At 32.6% G+C, this 20,921-nt stretch overlaps 2 protein-coding genes, 1 non-coding gene and 1 pseudogene across 5 annotated transcripts; all 4 read left to right on the top strand.

Moving 5' to 3' along the window:
- The first annotated feature begins 141 nt into the window (after window positions 1-141).
- LOC146910098 (pentatricopeptide repeat-containing protein At5g56310-like) lies at window positions 142-8,373 on the top strand (annotated as a pseudogene).
- On the top strand, window positions 1,548-3,968 carry LOC146910099 (uncharacterized). The gene is made up of 3 exons (XM_085724319.1): window positions 1,548-2,726; window positions 3,088-3,237; window positions 3,530-3,968. Exons 1-3 carry the CDS (start codon window positions 1,563-1,565, stop codon window positions 3,851-3,853), a joined length of 1,638 nt encoding a protein of 545 aa, XP_085580445.1. The 5' UTR covers window positions 1,548-1,562; the 3' UTR covers window positions 3,854-3,968.
- A 5,002-nt stretch (window positions 8,374-13,375) lies between the features above and the next one.
- LOC146910097 (small nucleolar RNA snoR69Y) lies at window positions 13,376-13,471 on the top strand. The gene has a single exon (XR_015020754.1). It is a non-coding gene; the product is annotated as a small nucleolar RNA snoR69Y (small nucleolar RNA).
- Window positions 13,472-16,463: 2,992 nt separating this feature from the next.
- Window positions 16,464-20,452, top strand: LOC146910096 (F-box/FBD/LRR-repeat protein At1g13570-like). 3 transcript variants are annotated; one of them, XM_085725447.1, is made up of 4 exons: window positions 16,464-16,584; window positions 17,312-18,007; window positions 18,105-18,254; window positions 19,983-20,452. In XM_085725447.1, exons 2-4 carry the CDS (start codon window positions 17,327-17,329, stop codon window positions 20,307-20,309), a joined length of 1,158 nt encoding a protein of 385 aa, XP_085581573.1. In that variant the 5' UTR covers window positions 16,464-16,584; window positions 17,312-17,326; the 3' UTR covers window positions 20,310-20,452. The 3 variants fall into 3 exon arrangements, with proteins under 3 accessions (XP_085581573.1, XP_085581571.1, XP_085581570.1); XM_085725445.1 differs by having other exon boundaries at window positions 16,731-18,007; XM_085725444.1 differs by having other exon boundaries at window positions 16,728-18,007.
- Window positions 20,453-20,921: the final 469 nt, after the last annotated feature.

The following is a 20,921-nucleotide window of genomic DNA, read 5'->3' as shown; positions in this document are numbered from 1 at the left end:
TCGGTTACACATTGGATAGAATACTCCATCATTTTTTAATACTTCACCATTTTTGAAGTATCGGATGGATATTCATAGATTTCTTGTATATCATTTTAAAATTAAAGTTTTCTTTTTTAATGGAAAATTAAAGTTAAAAATATGAGCATTAAAGTAGAATTAAAATTAAAATATCCTTTATTGAATTTATATTGATCCTTTTTTTTTGGTACAAGATATTTGTACCCTTTTAAACAGGCCCAAACACATGTACTTAAATTCGGGTTGGACGGACTTAGATTGTCACATGGCTATTCTTTTTCTGGTGATTTGGTTGATGTCCATTACATGTTTGATGAAATTCTGCTGAAAAGTTTGAGTCTTTGGACAACAATGATTTGTGGGTATATGCTCAGAACTATTTTATGCTTTTGAGGAGATATGGTTGTTGTAGGGTTTGAGCCTAATGGTGCTACCTTGGTTTCGGTGTTGTCGGGTTGTCTTGAGCTTAGGGAAATGGTTCATGAGTTTATGAGAGCGAAAGGGGTTGAAGTGGTAGCGATTCTTGCGACGACATTGGTTTATATGTACGCGAAGAATGAGGTAATTTTGTTGTCGAGGAAGTTGTTTGATGAAACTACTGAGAGGAATGTTGCTACTTGGAATGTTATGATATGTGTTTAGGGTTGTTTGTCCTCTCGTAGAAGTCCAACCCATGTTTCCCCCCAGTCAAGTCCAGACATGCATATTTTTCTTTTACACATCCGTACACCATAACATCCACACGCTTAAGTGTTGATCTTCTATTTAGTGGGTCGGTCAGAAAGTTGACATGTCCGCCCACTAGAATTTTTCAAAAAAGACACCTCCAAAAAAGTCGTGTATATACTTAAAATCGGAAAAATCCTTACAAATATATTTTTATCAAAGAAAAGAAAGACATAACAAATGACCCGTAATTTGTTTATTTTTTTTTCAACTTTGTTTTAATCTAAACACACTTTTAAACAAAAATCTAAAGTAGATTGGGTTTAGATGCCTCTCCGTGGGCTATGACACCCTTACTTGACAAGCACGTAACTCAGTACTCTATAATAATCTAGAAACACACAAACCCTAATTCTTTAGGTTTTCCATCCAAGCCGTCCCCAATTTTATATATCTGAAACAAGCACATCAAGCATCGAGCATCAAACTTGAAACGAGCTTCTCATATTCAGGTTCTACTTGCAATTGGAATTTGAATTTATTCAATCTTATTTACCTGTTGAATTATAATTGTTTCCGTGTGGTGTACATATATATGCTCATCATGATGAAATTAATAATAACAAATATATATTTTCAAATTGATTATATATGCTTTTAATATAGTTCAAATTCTGGTGTGTACGTGTTCGTTATTAATTGCAGTAACAATGAAGAGGAGGTCTAAAAAGCCCAAGATTGAGTTGCCAGATTCTATTTTATCGATTATATTCTCAAAGTTAGGTTTGAAGGATTTGGTGAAAACAAGCACATTGTCCAAACATTGGCGTCATGAATTAGGATTAAGAATTGACCTCAACTTTGATGTCCATAACATGTTTGAGCTTGACTGTAATACAATTCAAGAGTTACAAAAAAGCCTTCCATTATTCAAAGGGTTTCAATCTGAATTTGTCACAAGATTGGATCAATTTGTGCTGCATTATCACGGTGCTATGATCCTTTCAGTTCGAGTAAATTTTCCATTAGATACTAAACACAGTGTTGTCATTGACAGAATGATTTCCAAAGGAATTGCTAAGGGTGCCAAACATATTGAATTGCTCTTCTCACATGAAACTATTGATCCTGTTCGATATTTGAAACGAGAAGAGTCATACAGATTTTCATCTACTCTCTTATCTAAGACTGATTCTCTGACGTATCTGCACCTGCAAAACTGCCACCTAGTAGCATGTACGGACTTCTCTGGATTCAAGAATTTGAGAACTCTTGTGTTGCAACTAGTTGATGTGAAGCAGGATATGCTTCATGGTCTATTTTCAAATTGCATCCATCTTGTAGACTTCACCCTTGATCAGTGTGATTTCAAGTCTGACTTAAAGATAATCAGTTCAACATTGTTTCATTTGAACATTGTTAACTGTGGAGATCAACTTGGGGGGGTGAGGAATATAGATATCATTGCATCAAATCTTGCATCCATTGAATATTCTTTCAATTGTACTTATCCAATACACATGATGAAAATTAAGGCCCATATGTTATCTAAGTTTAGCTTCAGAGGTAGTCGAATTTTTAGTTACAGAGATGGTGAAAGATACTATGCTTTTGGGTTTTCTGGACTGAAAAATGTGACAACGATTGTGTTTGATGGACTCGATATTGATTGTCTCCAACGTTTTGTCATGCCCCTTTTGTTTTCTGAATGTCTCCAACTTGAGGATGTCACCTTTCAGTACTGCAAGCAAATGGATGATATGAATATTATCAGTCCAAAGTTGCGTCATTTGAAAATAATAGATTGCGGGTATAACCATCTTTATGCTCCGCGCCGCATAGCTATCGATGCATTAAATCTTACATCCTTTGAATTTAGCGGTCAAAGGACGAAAGTTATCTCCCTTAAAGCTCCAAGTTTATTGAAGCTCTTTTGGAATGCAGCTAATAGAGAGAAAAATCCATGTCCCTTTGGTCCACTTGCAAGTTTACGACATATTGAGAATTTATCTATGAATATGATCATAACCACTTCACAGGTGAGTAACTCCATATTTTCGATTTATTAATGTTTATTGTTTCTATATAGGTTGTCAATCTCGCATAGTGGTGCCTAGCAGTTGGTCCCAAAACTGTTTCTATATAATCTTTTTCATATTTGCTACTAATCTTTCGCATTTTTTTCTTCTACATTCTTAGTTCAGTCTTGATTTTTCACTGTATCCCAATAACTCAGAAGTCAAGTTGTTTGTCTCGACAAAAGTTTTTTCCTATTTTTTTGTTTTCTTAAACGCATTGTTACAGTCAAGTTGTTTACCTCTATTAACTGCCTACGTTTCTTTTAATTATGTGTGACACTAGTTGATTTTAATCCACTTTAAATATTACTGGTGCAAACAGGTAGCGGAATTGACGAAGGTTTTGGTTCAATTTCAAAATCTTAGACAATTGGAGTTATTTATCGAGGGAGCATATGGTCCTAATTTGAACTATTTTTGGATCTTAGATATTGCAATGGCTTCTCAGCATCTCCAAAAACTCTCTCTTACGGTGATTTATTCAACTTTCTTTTGTTCACTTTTTTTTTTAAAAAAAATGTTGTGTAAATTATCTTATAAAATTAAACTTGGTTTGAATTAGAATTTTTAGTTTCCCTTGTTCAAAAAAGAATTTTTAGTTTCCATATTTAATATTTGCAATGTGCTTGATAAATGTATACACATTAGAAAACAAATAGAAAATATAATATTTTGTTTTAAATAAGAAATAAGTCATCCATTTGTTTTATATGCCTAATGTATATTTAAAAAAATTCATATGATTGTTACTTTTCAATTTTCAGATTAAAAATCTACATTTGGAAAAGTCGCACATGGGTAGATTTCAGAGGCGAAGAAGAAACTATTCAAAGTTTTTTCATAATGATTTAAAATTTGTAGAGTTACATGGGTGTGTTTGCTCCAAAAATGTAATTGAGTTAGCTAGTCACATGTTAAGGAAAGCAAATTCACTTAAGAAAATTACATTCAGTTCTCGTACCAAATTCTATACAGGTGCTGGTAGATGGACTAATGACTCAGATGATTGTTGTTGGTTTGAACGGAATCTTATTCATAAGATGCTTAAAGATGAAGTACCTGATCAATGTCAACTTATAATTTTCTAAGGTTATTTTATTTATTTATAATGAATTTTGTAGTGATCTTAGCGAATTCATTCTTACAAACATCGTATAATATATGTTGATATGAATTTCAATATCTATTATCCTTTAGGTGTTTTTTTTTTTTTTTTAATATGAAGGAATCATTTGTAGTGTTAGACCTGGACTAAGTCATGTTAGGTTAAACTTTCTTTTTCATTGTTGAGAGATTTTATAATTAAGTGTTTATCATATGACAACCTCTTATCCTTTAAACACTTATAAAAAAAAAAATTGGCTAATTAAGCCTCTAGTTTGTATGTGTTTATATATAAACATTCTTTCAAGTGATTAGCGCGTGTTAAAGTGACTTGTTCACCAATGAAACTTGCTAGAGAACTATTGAGGAGTTGATGGATCGAGTTGGGGAGTTGTAACTGGTGGAAGGTGTTTGTGTAAATGTTTGTTGAGTTTTTCCTGGTTGATTTATATTAGTTGCACAATGCAAGTGCAATATCCAAAACTTGAGTTTCAAGCATATAAGACTTACTCGATATGAACCAAAACGTATTGGGCGACGTACTTATCATTTTTGATATTTTGGGGCTTCATAGATTTCTTGTATGTTATTTTAAAATTAAAGTTAAAAATATGAGCATTAAAGTAGAATTAAAATTAAAGGGTAAAATATGCATTTCATCCCTGCAATTATAAACCATTTGATTTTTCATCCCTGAGATTACTAATCCTCTCATTTTGCCCCTGTAAAAATTAATCATTTGAACATTCGTCCCTCATCAGAGTTAATCACTGCCACGTCGCTGATTTGATGACGTGGCACTGACCAAAATGCCCTTAGTAAGCTCAGGGATGAAAAATTTGTTGGAACAAAATGTGTTTAACAATGACCTTAAAGAGTTTTGATGATAACAAGGTATTAAAAATTGTAAATTGGACTAGCTAATATTTGTTCAAGTGTACAGGACCATAGTTAAAAATTGATATTATCATACAAAGGTTCTGAATGAGCAAATAAAGAGCGAAAGAAATCAACGAAATTGAAGCTTAGATGCTCCTGAAGGCAATTTGCTCCTGAAGACGAAAAGCGCTCCTGAAGTCAAGTGCTCCTGAAGACTAGTGCTCCTGAAGACTAGAGGTCTTAAAGTGCCACGTCATTATCAGAAGCAACATCATCAGAAGCTGCCTCATCATAAGCCATTTCATCAGAAGCTGAAGATCAACTGAATTTGCAAAATTCAAGGATTTAAGAGTTGTTTTATGGATCGAAATTCATCAAAGGACAGCAGAAGACTAGTGGACTCTTGCAACGGTCATTTCAAAGGTGTTTGAAGGCATTTGCTTGCAATATGAACGAAAGCGTTGACATTGTACTTTGTACGAACTGTATAACCACCTTCTCCACTACTCTGTTTTGTGTCCACGCTACAAGACAAGAAAACAGCTCCAGAATACGGCTTCTCCTGCAAAGATGTTCCTTTGGATTATGAATGGATTTCAAATTGGTTCTTCATAGGACAACAACCAAATCAGGCAAAAGATCATTGGTGAAAGATCAAGCTTCAACAACGACTCTTTTGATGTGCTGGCAATTTCACAACGTCTCTTTCACACATCTATATAAAGGAGTGAAGACTTAGAGTTTTGGTAATGCTGAACGAAAGACTCTCAACATTTTTACAAGTGTCAAACCTCTGCTGAAATTGTTCTGCATTCACTTAGAATTTCTGTTTCTCAAAGTCATATCTTAGAAATTCTTAAGTCTTAGAGTCTGTATCTAAAGTGTTCAATCTCAAACATTATTCTTTGTAATCTTGTTTGTTTAGAAGTCTCTTGCAGTTGTGCTTGAGCATAGAAGTCTCTTGATTGTGTTCTTGAGCATAGGAAGACTCTTGCAAAGTGTGCTTGAGCAAAGGAAGTCTCTTGCTGTGTGCTTGAGCAATTGTAATCAGATATTACATTCTAGTGAAATCTCCTTGGAAGTGCAAGGGGGACTGGACTACTTCCGGATTGTGGAAGGAACCCGTATAATTGCTTTGTGTCTTTCTTCTTCTCTCTCTCTCTGTTTTATTCCGCTGAGTTCAGATTCTGTTTATCCCTTCAGAAGCTGTATTACTTAGCTTCTGACGAGTGTGTTCAGTTTTTAGGAGAAACGAAGAATTTTTCAAAACACAATTCAACTCCCCTTCTTCTGTTTTTCTCACCTTCAAAATCAAATGGCCCATAATTGCAGGGATGAAATGCATATTTAAGCCTTTTTTTATCTATTTTAATTTTTTTGTAGAAAAAATTAATCAACAATGAAAAAAAAGGACTACAAGAGTCTTTACAATCAACAAAACAAATGTTCTCGTGAGCATAACTCAGTTGGTATGGACAATGCATAATATATGCAAGGTCAGGGGTTCAAACCTCGGCCACCACAAAAAAATCAACAAAACAAATTATCTATCAATATTCGGTAGTACTTTGCAATTGCATGTCCTCCTTTTCTCAATCTCTTTCTTTAGGAAATCTAAATCATGAATCCTTAGCATTCCCTTTTGTGTCGTGAGGAATTTCACAAACTTGAGTATGACTTGGCTCTGATTCATGACGGCTATTGGAATTGTGGGAAGGAGAGGGATGAAGGTCTGGAGCAGAAGAAGGACGATAAGAGGATTGAGAAGATGAGGAGAAGAATGGGAGATGAAATCCAACGGCGGTGAGAGACACCCATTTTTAACTATTGTTTGAGAGAGAACAACCATGGGAGAAGAGAGAGACCTCCGGTTTCCCCGTTTCCAGTTTATAATTAAATTGTATTTTTTTTAAGTTTTATTAAATACATGTCATATTGTAATTGGCTACGTTTAAAAGTTTCGTGTTAGGTTCGCTCCCATGTAAGAATTTCTCGTGACTGAAGATTAAAACGTGAGCCAATTATAATTTATAATTTTAATAAAAAAACACTTACAAAGATTATAATGCATGTTTTTTTTTAATATTTATCATATATACCTATGGTATTTAATGTAATGTATTTTATAATAGTAAAAAAAATAAAATAATGGAGTATATTTTATAAACATTTTTTTTATCTCTATCTCTCTCTCCAATTATTTGGCATTTTCTTTGTAAAGTTCTCTTGAGGATTCTTGTCCCCTTTTAGATAATTTGTTTTATTGATTTTTTGGTGGTGACCGAGGTTTGAACCTCTGACCTTGCATATATTATGCATTGTCCATACCAACTGAGCTATGCTCACGAGTACATTTGTTTTGTTGATTGTAAAGACTCTTGTAGTCCTTTTTTTCATTGTTAATTAATTTTTTCTACAAAAAAATTAAAATAGATAAAAAAAAGGCTTAAGTATGCATTTCATCCCTGCAATTATAGACCATTTGATTTTTTCATCCCTGAGCTTACTAAGGGCATTTTGGTCATTTCGCGTGCATATGATTCAATTAGTAGTGCCACGTCATCAAATCAGTGACGTGGCAGTGATTAACTCTGACGAGGGACGAATTTTCAAATGATTAATATTTACAAGGGCAAAACGGGAGGATTAGTAAACTCAGAGACGAAAAATCAAATGGCCTATAATTGCAGGGATGAAAAGCATATTTTACCCAAAATTAAAATATCCTTTATTGAAATTCATATTGGTACCTTCTAAACAGGTCCAAACACACGTGCTTAAATTCGGGTTGGACTTAGATTGTCATGTGGCTATTCTGTTTCTGGTGATTTGGTTGATGGCCGTTACATGTTTGATGAAATTCTGCTTGCTGAAAAGTTTGAGTCTTTGAACTACAAGATTTGTGGGTATATGCTCATAACTTTTTGAGGGGATATGGTTGTTGTAGGGTTTAAGCCTAATGGTGCTACCTTGGTTTCAGTGTTGTCGGCTTGTGCCTGGCCGGGTTGTCTTGAGCTTGGGGAAATGGTTCATGAGTTTATGAGTGAAAGGGGTTGAAGTGGGTGTGGTTCTTGCAACGGCATTGGTTTATATGTACGCGAAGAATGTGGCAATTTTGATGGTGAGGAAGTTGTTTGATGAAATGGCTGAGAGGAATGTTGCTACTCGGAATGCTATGATATTTGGTTTGGCTTCTCATGGACATGATGAAGATGCTCTTAGTTTATTTTGTTGTTCCTAATGGTGTCACATTCGTTGGAATTTTATCTGCTTGTTGTCATGCAGGTTTGATTGATGTCGGTCGCGAGGTTTTTTGTTCGATGAAGGTTGTGTATGGTATTGAACCGAAGATTGAGCATTATGGCTGCATGGTCGATCAACTTGGGAGAGGCAGAGGAACTTATAAAAGGGATGCCATGGAAACCTGACGTGGTTGTTATTTTGGGACCTTTATTGACATCTAGCAAGAATAATGGCAACACTGAGTTTGCTGAAAGAGTAGCGAAAGAAATTCTTGCTCTGGAACCTCATAATCATGTTGCTTTGTCAAATATGTACGCAGAGAAAGATGATGAAAAAAGAGAAACTCAATAAAGCTCCAGGATGGAGCCTTGTTGCCACGTAATTGAGTTTCTAAGATGGCTTGCATATGACACATGCTTAGCATTTTTGGAAAAGAGTTGATTATTTCATTGTTAGTAAAAGGTGGGAAGTGAGTCATTGTTTCAACTGCTCCCTGCTGTTCCCAAAATAGTTCCTCTGGCTTATTGACAAAATGGTTCCACTGTGGCTGTGCTGCTTTATAATAAAGTTGTAACTCTAACAATTTGACAAGTGACTGGTTTTTTGCTTCATTGTTGCAAGAACATAAGTATGTTGAAGCCCCTTTTGTCTGCCAGTTGAAAGACTCATGAGGTTGCTAGTGCTAATCAGTTGAGAAAATCAAAAGGAGAATTCTTAAAAGCTTTTTCTCATATCAATTGGTGTTTCTGCAGCACGTATGCAGGTATAGCCATTTTGACAAAAAATATTGATGTGGCAAACAAAGATCTATTAGCACTGCTGCCCAAATTAATAAAAATACATGGAACTGCTTAGATGGATTATCACTTATTATTTTTTTAAAAATAAAATTAAAAATTATGGTTTCACCATCATCTTCTTTAGAACCAAGAGAAAACACGAATCATTTGCAGTGTCAAATAGCGGCTATACTAACGCTATAACACTACGGCGTAGCGGAATTGGAACAAGTCGGTATTGTTCTACCATTTAGTACGAAGTGTTATCAGATAGAGGCACTATAACAATTGACAACACTGCAATAGCGAAATTTAAGCAAACCACTATTTTCTGCAATATACAATTGACAACACTGCACCATATAACTCTTCCAACACAGTATTCTTTTGCGCCTAAAACCAACCCCTATGAGACCTCAAACTACCACATTGTTACCCAATACCCTATAATTTATTCATTATTTTTTGTTTGTTATTTGGATGTTTGTATATCTAATTGAATTTTAATTTCAAGGATTTTGATAAGACATCTGTTAGCAAGCGACTACGTAAGATAGTTCAACCTTCACGATGTATATGACATGAATCACACAAAGCAAAGCAAAAGATAATTCAACCTTCACGATGTACAATCTAAAATGTTTGTCACTTTAATATCTTTTTGGTAGATTAATAAATGTATATGACATGAATCCATCAAAAGATATAATTGCAAATGTTGTTTGACTTGATAAGTTATGAGCTATTATTGTTTTATATGAAAATACAGATCAGTGTTTCTAATATGCACTTGGGTTGCAAACTTCATAGGAGAAAGCAATTAGGAATGACATGAACAGATAAAGAGATGTATATGTTGATAAAGATAAAAGTTCTACGAATATAGAGATAGGTTATAATTAAAATGCTAATTAATATAGCTGTTTTATTAGAATATAGGATTCCAGTTACATACTTACATTATTGTTGACATCTGTTTAGACAAACCAGGTCACCACATTATAATTTAGACAGTGTCTTTCATCATGTTAAACTCCATACTTGATCTTCCTAGAACTTGGAAAAGCTTGACCTGTAGAAGGTGGCACAGTACTTTCTGGACCAGCATGAACTGGAACTGGTTCACCAGTAGGTATAACATGGTTTGTTGTTGGAAAAGCTTGATTTGTAGAAGGTGGTGCAGTCCTTTCTGGAATAGCATGTACTGGAACTGGTTCACCAGAAGGCATAACATGGTTTGTTGTAGGAAAAGCTTGACCTGTAGAAGGTGGCACGGTACTTTCTGGCATAACATGTTCTGGAGTTGGTGGAAGTGGCTTATTGGCAGGAAATGGATTAACCGGAACTACTGGACTTGTTTCACCAGTGAGTATAACATGTTCTCGTGTCGGTGGATGTGGCACACTGGTAGGAACATGGCTTAGTTTTGGTGGAAGTGGCACACTTAACGGGTAAAAATGAACTGGAACTGGTTCACCTGTGGGCAGAACATGGCTTAGTTTTGGTGGAAGTGGCACACTTAGGGGGTAAAAATGAACCGGAACTGGTTCACCGGTTGGAAAAACATCCGCAGCAGCTGCTGATTCTATGGCTGAAACAACACTCAGAAATATGACTATAGATGAAAGGAAAACTGAAGCCATTTGGTTGTAGAATATTTAGGATTAGGATATATCATAAGCAAGGGATGCAATGTGAAATTGTGCTTGCTAGCTAGTAGTGGTTGTAAGATAGTGTTCTCTACACTAGTATTTATAGGAGAATACTTTAGCTTAATTCATGATCACAACTCACAAGTCTATTAAGCTTAAGAATTTGATCTGTATACGTTTCCTGTCATTAATTTTACATGTGCATTTGTCTTCTAAATACTAAAATTATAGCACTTTTACTGCAGTGGTTAATCTTAAAAGAATGTACGTTAAGCTTGAAATAGTAGTATGACTACATATGTATATATCTAGCTGTGGCAACTGGCAAATGATCGAGATAAGGAATTGGAATGGTATAAGAAGTAAGAAATTGAACCACTTTCATTATTATTGTACATTTTCATTATATAGACTTGATTAAGGGAAAGAATAAACGAGTATTTTAGTCCTTATATTGTACTACAAGTCAGAAATTTAGGCCTATTATAAAAATGTCATTCAATTAAATCATTCTATCAAAATATCTCTTTAGAAAATATATATCAAAACTAATATAAGACACTTAATAAGATAATTTAAGTGAAAAACTATTGCGTGTGGAATTTATATGATTGAAATTACTTGCATTCTTTGATGTAATAATTATTTTTAGAGTAATTTGCACTCACTCCCCTAAAGTTTTATTAAAAGACATTCACACTCCTTCTAGTTTGAAAAAAACATTTACCTCCCTTAAGTTAGTGATCATAACAATTTCTCTACATTCCGCTACAACTCTTAAGACATACAAATTTAAACCCTAATTTATATTTTCTCCCAAAAATTAAGAATATGAAACGATGTCACGAAAATTCATTTCACCCTGACCTTTCATCACCTTTCTTTAACACTTTTTTTTTGGGATTTGTTTTAAGGATTTTCTTTGGAGGGTTAATCACCATCCAAATTTTTTTGATGAAGATGGTGGTCCATTCCTTAATTGATTAACCAAAATTTCATACTTGTCTTAAATAACCATCGATAGCGAAATAAAACGATTAGTCCCATTAAAGATGGTATGAAATAGTCTAATGACACCAAAATATTTCCATCCCTAGTGGTATCTTTCCTTCTACTTTCACCTATTCCAAACAGCCCCTAAATGCAATTGAAATTGGCCAGCTCAAATAAATGTTTGATCAAAGTGAACAAAGGTGAACCAAGTGGTTAATGAACTCCACTAAAAGACGAATGTTCGGGAGAGTCTGAATTCGATTTTTCGGTGAAGATATTTTTGACTTGATTTGACTTATCCTGCGACCAAACTGCACATTACTAGGGTATTCTTTTCCTAAAAATTGGAAGTCGGGTTAACGCAAAAATAAAATGAACAAAGTGGTTTTTGCATTATTGGAGAGATACAAAGATATTCACAATGGGAGTTAATATCTCTCCATTCATTTTCTCTATTAATAAAGTTTTTAAATGTTGTGAAGTGTATTAAAAAAAATATGGACTCGACTTACCTCCATAAGTCTTGGTACCTCCCCTATTATGGAGAAAGCACAAATGGTACCTATTTAGAAGTGGCTCACATAAGCAGTTTCTCTCCGTGGACCTCACGATGTTTCAAAATAAAATAAAAAATACAATATAATGATGGCTAAAGTGCACTATTCCCCCCTAAATTTTAAAAAGTTGCGATTTTGGCCCCTATGTATAAAAACTATAATTTTGACCCCCTAAGATTTAGCCCCTTTGCATCTTTGGTTCTTTTTGCCAATTTTGACTCAATCAACATTTGAAGTTGTTAGTATAATCACAAATTGATACAAATTGTATGAGGTGTTGAGTTAGAAGGATTGAGTGTTTATAATATACACCCTCCATCTCTAAATTATAGTCGTTTAAGGTTTGTGCACGATTATTAAAAAAATGTTTAATTGTGTTGATTTCAATGGTAAAACTAGTATCATTTACTAAAATACCCTTCTTAATTCTAGTTAGTAGAGTTGTTAAGTTGGATGAAATTCAATACATAATAATATAAAAAAGTAATAAATGCTGCATTGATATTCTAAAGTGACAATTATTTTGAGAAAAAAAATGCTAAAGAGACAATTATTGTGAGACTGAGGGAGTACTATTATAAAAATTATAAATTAGTATTATGTATGCATGGAACCCACTTAAACATAAAAAAAAATAGAATTATCAATTGTAGAAGCTCTTAGGTAAAGGCATTTTATTGTTAAAATAAAACAATTTCAAAATTGATTAAATTTACAAAAATATGTTATCCTTTAACATGATAATTTTTCAGATTAATTGTTACATATTCATTTTTCTTCTTCTTATCCATGGTTTTGTTTTTAGGGCTTGCCCAACACATTGTAAGACTTACGTAAGACCTAATTTTTCTTAAAAAGCTTATGTATACCTTTAGTCCCTGTAAATATGGCTTATTTGAAGTTTGGTTCATGAACTAACTAATCTTTTTAAACAGTCACTGCAATTACTAATCACTTAAAATTCGGTCTCTCAATCCAGTTACTTATAACCATGTCCCTAATTAGCTGACTTGGCAATGCTGATTGGTTGATTATTTTGCTAACTCACCAAAATTTAATGCGAACGTATCAAAATGCACATTAGCCTTTCAAACAAATGTGAAATTACCAATTTACCCATGATTCATCTTTCCTTTATCCTTCCTCTTCCAAACAAATGTCACCCTCTTCTCTCTTCCCCACCCCACCACCACCACCACAATTATAGATTCATGCAAACACAAACTCCAAACTCAGAAGTTTGATTCCTATTATCGTGAAACCCAAATATGAATCTGAAAACCATATGACGAATTCGTTATGGTTTTTCTCCATTTTTGTTGATCTTTAGTCTTTGCTTGTAATATGAATATATGTGGATTTATTAGCCTTTTGAATTTAGCCACCTTAGTGTGTGTTTTATGCTAGGCGACAATGATTATAAATGTGATCCGAGCTCTATGATACCATATGGTCCAGGAATAAACTTAGTTCCAACACACAATTGTCTGAGCCTCTCGATGCATCTCACACACATTTGTCTTGCCAAACTTAAATTGAAACAGTTATTAGGGTTTCGGTTTTCAACTTTTAGAAAATCACTTGATTCAATTATGGTAAAAGAAAAGATGATTAAGTTCTATAAAGAAGAATCTATTAAGTTCTGATGAGGTGTTGTTGTTGGATCTATGAAGAAGAATCTAAAAAAATGGAAGGAAGTTGTTGTTGGTGGTGTTGGGTTCGGTGGAAAGAAGGGAGAATGTGGTGGTTGTTGTTGGTGATGATAAGGTTGTTGTTAGAAGGTGGATGATGAAAGAAGTTGTTGTTGTTGGTGGTGGTGGTGGTTGTAGGGGAGAAAAGAGAAAATGACAGGAGAATGAAAGTGGTTAAAGAGAAGTAGATGAGCTTGAGGGCATTTTCGTCCGTCCATTTTATATTTTTCTGACTCAGCGGCTGACTTACCCAATCATCACTACCATGTTAGCTAATCGTTGATGTGGCCGTCATTAACAGGGTTGAGGGACTAAATTTTAAATGATTAATAATTACAGTGATTGTTCAAAATAATTAGTAAGTTCAAGAACCAAACTTCAATTGTAACCAAACTTCAAATGAATCATATTTGCAGAGACTAAAAGTATAAATAAATCTTCTTTTTTTTTGTACAAGATAAATAAATCTTCTTAAAATTAGTGTATTTGTTCTTGTTAAACAATAAAATTATTGTTTGTTTTCTATATAAAATTTATTAAAAATTCATATATGTCATAAATATAAAAGAAAAAATAAAGACGATTCATATTAAAATCCGCAATTTACTAAATAAATTATTAATATCCGCATAAAATATAAAACGAATAAATTGTAATTGCCTAAGTTGAAGTAGAAATCAAGAGTATATGTCTAAACTGAATAGAACGATCACAACTAAGCATAAAAATTTTCTTAAAAATATGTAAAATTGATTACATTAAATAATTCTATTAAATAATCTACTAAGATTTTATTTCAAAAAAAAAGTATTTTCTTCATCAATTTATCATTTAAAAAATGAAATATATCAAAGAACATTTTAAAGAAGAAAAAAAACAGGACACATGGAAAAAAACCGCAGGATGGAAAAGGTAATAGTTTAACCGCAATTGGCTAGCCTAAACGCACATGAAGGCTCAATCCAAAATAACACAATATTATCTTACTTTCGGAACTGAACCCTCTCCACTAGGAGATTGCAAGGCCATCCCAAAGGGTGGCAACTGACAAGTGAGCCGGCTATCTTGGGCCTCACGTTATTTTAGGCTTCAAATTTATTATTTTAATTTAATACTCCATCCGTTTCAAAATACATGTCCAATTTTTGCAATGTGTACTATTCACTTGACTTACTTTGATCATACTTTTTAACTAATGTATAAATATAAATATTAGCATGTAAGATGTTGTTTGATTTGTCTCGACAAATATTTTCAAAAAATTAAATTTTTATAATTTTTTACTTTAGATAATTAAAGATATCAACAGTCAAAATTGTGCATTGGCATATGTGAAGTTGTTGACTTGGACATGTATTTTGAAGCAGAGGGAGTAATTAATAATATTAATTGTTTTAGTTTTTTTAATAATTAATTGTTTTAGGTTACATACTCCCTCCAGTCCTATATTAGTCTTCATTTTAAATTAGATACATTAATCATTCAATGTACCTAGAAAAAGAATCTTTTCTTATATATAGGACCGGAGGGAGTAGTATGAAATGTTAGATAGTATTACCTCCGTCCTCGTGAGCTTAGCTCAGCTGGTTGTGACAATGCATAAAATATGCAAGGTTCGAGGTTCAAACCCCGGTCACTACAAAAAAAAAAACGATAGTACTACCTCCTTTCCTAATTACAAGACTTTGTTGAGTTTTTTTCTTTGTCCATTTTTATAAGACTCATCTCAAATTTCAATGCATATTAATTATTTCTTTACCACTATACCTCTATTTATGTTACATATTTTTCTGCAATATGTAATAACTACTCCATAAAAACAGTAACTAATTATCTCTCATAAAGGACAAACATACTCTCTCCGTTTTAAAATGAGTGTCGCTTTAGCAAATTGCACACAGATTAATGAATGAAATAAAGTAGTCAAATATCATAGCAATTTTACCAAACTGCCCTTACTTTATAAGAAAAAGATAAACTTAAAGTTGCATTGAAAATTGTGTGAAAAATTGTGTGAGAGAAAAGTTTGAGTATTTATTGAGCGTAAAGTTGGAAAAAAATTAAAGTTGTATTGGAAATGTAAAGTGACATTCATTTTGAAACAAATTTTTTTGGCTAAAGTGACACTCATTTTGAAACGGAGGGAGTATAAAACAATAACAATTGTCAACAAAATTAATTCAACTATTAACTTTCTTAATTCCTGTATTTTTTTTCAAAAGACTCATATATTTAAGGATGGAGGTATAAAATTTACTCATTATTTAAGATGGTCTGACGCAGATCTTGATCGATCATTCAAACACCTTTGACAACATATGATAGTACGTGACCATCTCCAATGAGGGGGTCTTAACCTTTTAAGATCAAGTACCTATTTGGTACCCTCATTGGGGAGGAACTTTTCGGGGTCTTATAAGACACGAAGCCTCACTTAAGACCCTCGTTCTTAAGTGGGACCCACACCTTTTTAATATTAAATAATTGATATATAATGATATAAATTATTGATAGTTCATTAATGAGTCACATTTAAGAAATTTGTATGATATTGTGAGTTGGAGGGATTAAGTTTTTATTATGTAATAAGTGTCTCCATTATGGATGCTATGATAGCACAAATGAGTGATTGAGATTGGACAATGTGAGTAAAAGACATGACAAGATTTGTGTTTTTTTTTTTTTTTGGTTTCCTTTTTGGTATATATAGAATCACGAGATTTACTCAAAAAAACAAATAAAAGTAAAACCACAAGATACGCTTCTGACTATATATTTTACCCAAAATAATAACAAAGATACGCTTCTTATCTGACTACGTAACTACTGTATACATAGATCTCAATCTCAATCTCAATCTCAGCCGACACAAACTCTCAATTTCAGTGTATTCTCCACCAAACCAAACCAATTATTCAGATGTAAGTTTTACTTAATCTCAATTTATTCAATTCTGTTTCTCTGTTTTACCTCAATTTTAATTAAGTCAATTAACATGTTGTTAATTCGAATTCTGGTGTATGTTGTTAATTTAAATTCTAGTTTATGTTGTTATTGTTTGCAGCAGCAGCGATGAATAAGAGTAAAAAGCTAAAGAGTGAGTTACCAGATTGTGTTATATCGAATATCTTTTCAAAGTTAAGTTTGAAGGATTTGGTTAAAACAAGTGTATTATCCAAACGATGGCTTCATGAATGGAGATTAAGAATTGACCTAAATTTTGATCTCCGTAACATGTTTGACTGTAATACAATTCAAGAATTACCACAAAACCTTCCAGTTTCAGTTTTTAAAAGGTTTCAATCGGAATTCGTCACAAGAATGGATCAATTGATGCTGAAATATCAAGGTGACATGATCCGTTCACTTCGAGTGGATTTTCCATTAGGTAATCAACATAGTGATGTCATTGACAAAATGATTTTCAAAGGAATTGCTAAGGGTGTCGAACGTATTGAACTGCTCTTCTCATATCAAACTAATGCTGATTTTGAAATAGAGCCATACAAATTTGTCTTTAGACTCTTATCTCTCAATGATTCTTTGACGTATCTGCATCTACAGAAGTGCGACTTGATAGCACCTATAAATTTATCTGGTTTCAATAATTTGAGAACTCTTGTGTTGCATCTTGTTGTTGTAAAGCAGGATTTGCTTCAGGGTATGTTGTCCAGCTGCATCCATCTTGTAGACTTCACCCTTAATGATTGTGAGTTCAATTCTGACTTGAAAATAATTAGTCCGACGTTGTTTCATTTAAACATTGTTAACTGCGGGGTTGAAATTGGGGAGGAAAAGAATATAGATATCATTGCATCAAATCTGTCGTCAATTGAATATTCTTGCAATGGCCGTGAAGTACACTCAATGAACATTGAGGCTCATATGTTATCCAAGTTTAGCTACAGAGGTAGAGAATTTTCTAAACATATTGGGTTTTCTGGATTGAAGAATGTGACAACAATTGTGTTCGATGGACTCCATGAATGTATTTCGGACAACATTGTGCCTCATTTGTTTTCTGAATGTCTCCAACTTGAGGACGTCACCTTTAAGAATTGTTGGATGATATGTCGAATGAAAATTATCAGTCCGAAGCTACGTCATTTGAGCATAATTGATTGTGGCTATGATGGCATGTCTCCTTATAGGATGTCTATTGATGCATTGAATCTCTCATCCTTTGAATATAGTGGTTACACGAGGGTATTCTCTGTTGATGCTCCAAGGTTATCAAAGGTTTTTTGGAATGCAACTACCAGAGAAGAAACTCCATTTGCCATTCATCCATATGGAAGCTTACTTTATATTGAGAATTTAACTATGATTATGAGCACTTCACAGGTGAGTAAGTTAGTTAAAACTCATGTTTGTTGCTTGATGTTTATTGTTGAAAAAACCCACAAATAACAATTACCTTTATTGTTAATGGTGTAAACAGGTAGAGAAATTAGCAGAGGTATTGGTCGAATTTCAAAATCTAAAAAATTTAGAGCTATTTATTGAGGGAGCATATGATCATAATCTCGACTACTTTTGGATTTTAGATATTGCAATGGCTTCTCATCATCTCGAAAAACTTTCTGTGACGGTGAGTCATTTAACTCCATTTGTCATAGGTTGTTCATTTTTTTTTTTTTGGCGATTTGTTCACTTTATTTTAGGGTTAATTATGTTTCTAGTCCCTATAAAATAGCGACCTTGTGAGTTTAGTCCTTACTTAATTTTAATAGCATTTTTAGTCCCTAATTTTGTTTTTCTGCACTGAGTATTAGTCCCTACTCAATTCAAATTTGTTTAATTTATGCTTAAACTCTTAAATTTTTGAACAATTTTTTGCAGACATGTTTAGAACATTACTAAAAGTTCCTTCGCAAAAAATTATCGCAAAATTTGATTACTACATCCAGATTTTATTACTTTTTATCTTTAACTTTTGTCGTTTTAAAAAATTCACATTTAATTCATTTCATGTCAGAAAATTCTAAATTTTAGTAAACGAACCTTTCATAGTGTTCTAATCTTGTCTTAAAAAAATCGTTCAAAAAATTTAAGAGTTTAATGATAATTAATCAAACTTTGTTTTAGCAGGGACTAAAATTATAAGTAAATTTTTTTTTATAGGGACTAAAAATGCTATTAAAATTAAGTAAGGACTAAATTTACAAGGTCGCTATTTTATAGGGACTAGAAATATAATTAACCCTTTATTTTAAATGTTATAATTTGACTTTATAGTGAATTATAGTTTTCTAGACGGTTTATATATAAATCAATTTGATGAAATTAATTCTGATTTCAACCGGAAATTTATTTTCCTTAATATAATTTAACTGAAAGTTTTAATCTATCTGAAAGTTTCAAATTAAAACTTTATTTACTTTTAGAAATAAATAGGTAAAATTTCATATAGCAACAAGTATAAAAAAATGATAATTTATAATGACCTTCATTCATTTTTCAAAACGCTTAATATATGATTATTTTAATTTTAACTTAATTTCTTAAATCAATTTTCAGAACTAAATGTTAAATTTATATGTGTATTATAAAATTAGTGAACCTATAATTTTTCATGTAAGCAGTTGATAGAGGTCAAGGTTCGAACCACATAAACCTCATTTATTCATTTGTGTGAATTTTTAGCTACTGCATTACTTGACAAAAGAAAATTGGAACCTAATTTAACTCAATTGGCGAGTTCTAGTTAATCATGTGCAGTGATATTACAACCCTAACGTGGTCACAACATTTACATAAGACTTAGTCTCTATTAAAGTATAAACAAAAAAAAGTAGAATAAACAATATGATTTTTAAATTAAAAAAAATGGTGTGTATTATTATTATTTTTTATCACACACACGCCTCATAACGAACTAGCTACTTTATAGCTTATAGAAGTTAAGCTAGTGGGTTAATTAAGTTTAAAACGTTTGAAAAAATTAGTGGTTGAATTAACTGATAAATAATAAAATGAATAATTTAAATTATTTAGAATTTCGTCAATTAAAAATATGTGAGTAAAAATGAGAGAAATTTTATGTGATAATCTAAAACACTTCTTGAATTATATGACATAACCTCGTGAGAGAAGAATTGTTATCACATAATTTTTTTTTTCTTCCTGTTATTTGTGTAAGCATTATACACTGTAAGCTGAGTTTATCCTCGACAAATATAACCGTAATATAATAAACAAGTTCTTATTTCAACTAAAATAACGATTTAAGTCTTGCATTAGTGTTATATGAATGATGGAATTTTAAAATTTTCATGTAATGTATTATCATCATGATAGTTATTTTTCACTTTTTCAGATTGAAAATTCACATATGGAAAATTCATATGTGATTGGACTTCAGAGGAAAAGAAGAGAATATGCAGGATTTTTTCACAACAATTTGAAATATGTAGAGTTGCATGCTTGTGCGTGCACAACAAACGTAATTGAGTTAGCTAGTCACTTGTTGAGGAATGCAAATTCACTTAAGAAAATTACTTTTAGTTCTCTTGACAAAATTTATATGGGTGCTGGAAGATGGAATAAGGGGTCCAATGTCTGTTGTTTAGCGTTTAAACGTAATTTCATTCATGAGATGCTTAAAGACGATGTAAATAAACATTGTCAGCTAACAATTTTGTAGGTTAATTTATTTATAGAGTTTTGTATTATTATTAGTTAACATTGTATAGTTTACTTTGGTTAGGAAGGAATCATTGTAGTGTTAAACAAAGTGTTTGATTTGTTTTGTGATTGACAAAATTGATTTTTGACCGAATTGGTTTATGTTTGGATGCAATAATGCGTAAGTGGTTGTTATCAGCCAAAACACTATTTAATGTAGAATCAAAAGTTAAGAATTGTAGCTTCAAAGATAACTGATTTTGGAGGAAGATAACTGATTTTGAAGAGGAGAACCAAACATGTTGGTAGAGCTCGTTTTAACAATGGAGGCAAAAAGAAGCGCAAAGTATATTGCTCTCTCTCTCTCCCTCTCTCTTCCTCTCTCCCTCTCCTCTCTCCCTCTCTCCCTCTCCCACTCTCCCTCCGAAATGGTTTTGTTTCCAGAACTTTAGGTTACACCCCACTCTTTACAACATAAATCTCTATTCGCCTATATCATGAAGACTTTACGACTCTAGATTTGAAGATCATCAACCTCACTTTCGTGAATCTTGTTTTCTTTGCAAAAAGGCTTTGGGAAACCAAATAGACATCTTCATGTAAAAAGTCATTGATCAAATTCCTTAATCCA

This window comes from Medicago sativa, chromosome 7, assembly GCF_051527215.1.
Source record: "Medicago sativa cultivar Bolivia chromosome 7, Bolivia_mono, whole genome shotgun sequence".
Lineage (NCBI taxonomy): Eukaryota > Viridiplantae > Streptophyta > Magnoliopsida > Fabales > Fabaceae > Medicago > Medicago sativa.
The sequence above is the reverse complement of the archived record's forward strand: the minus strand, read 5'-3'. Positions and strand labels throughout refer to the sequence as shown.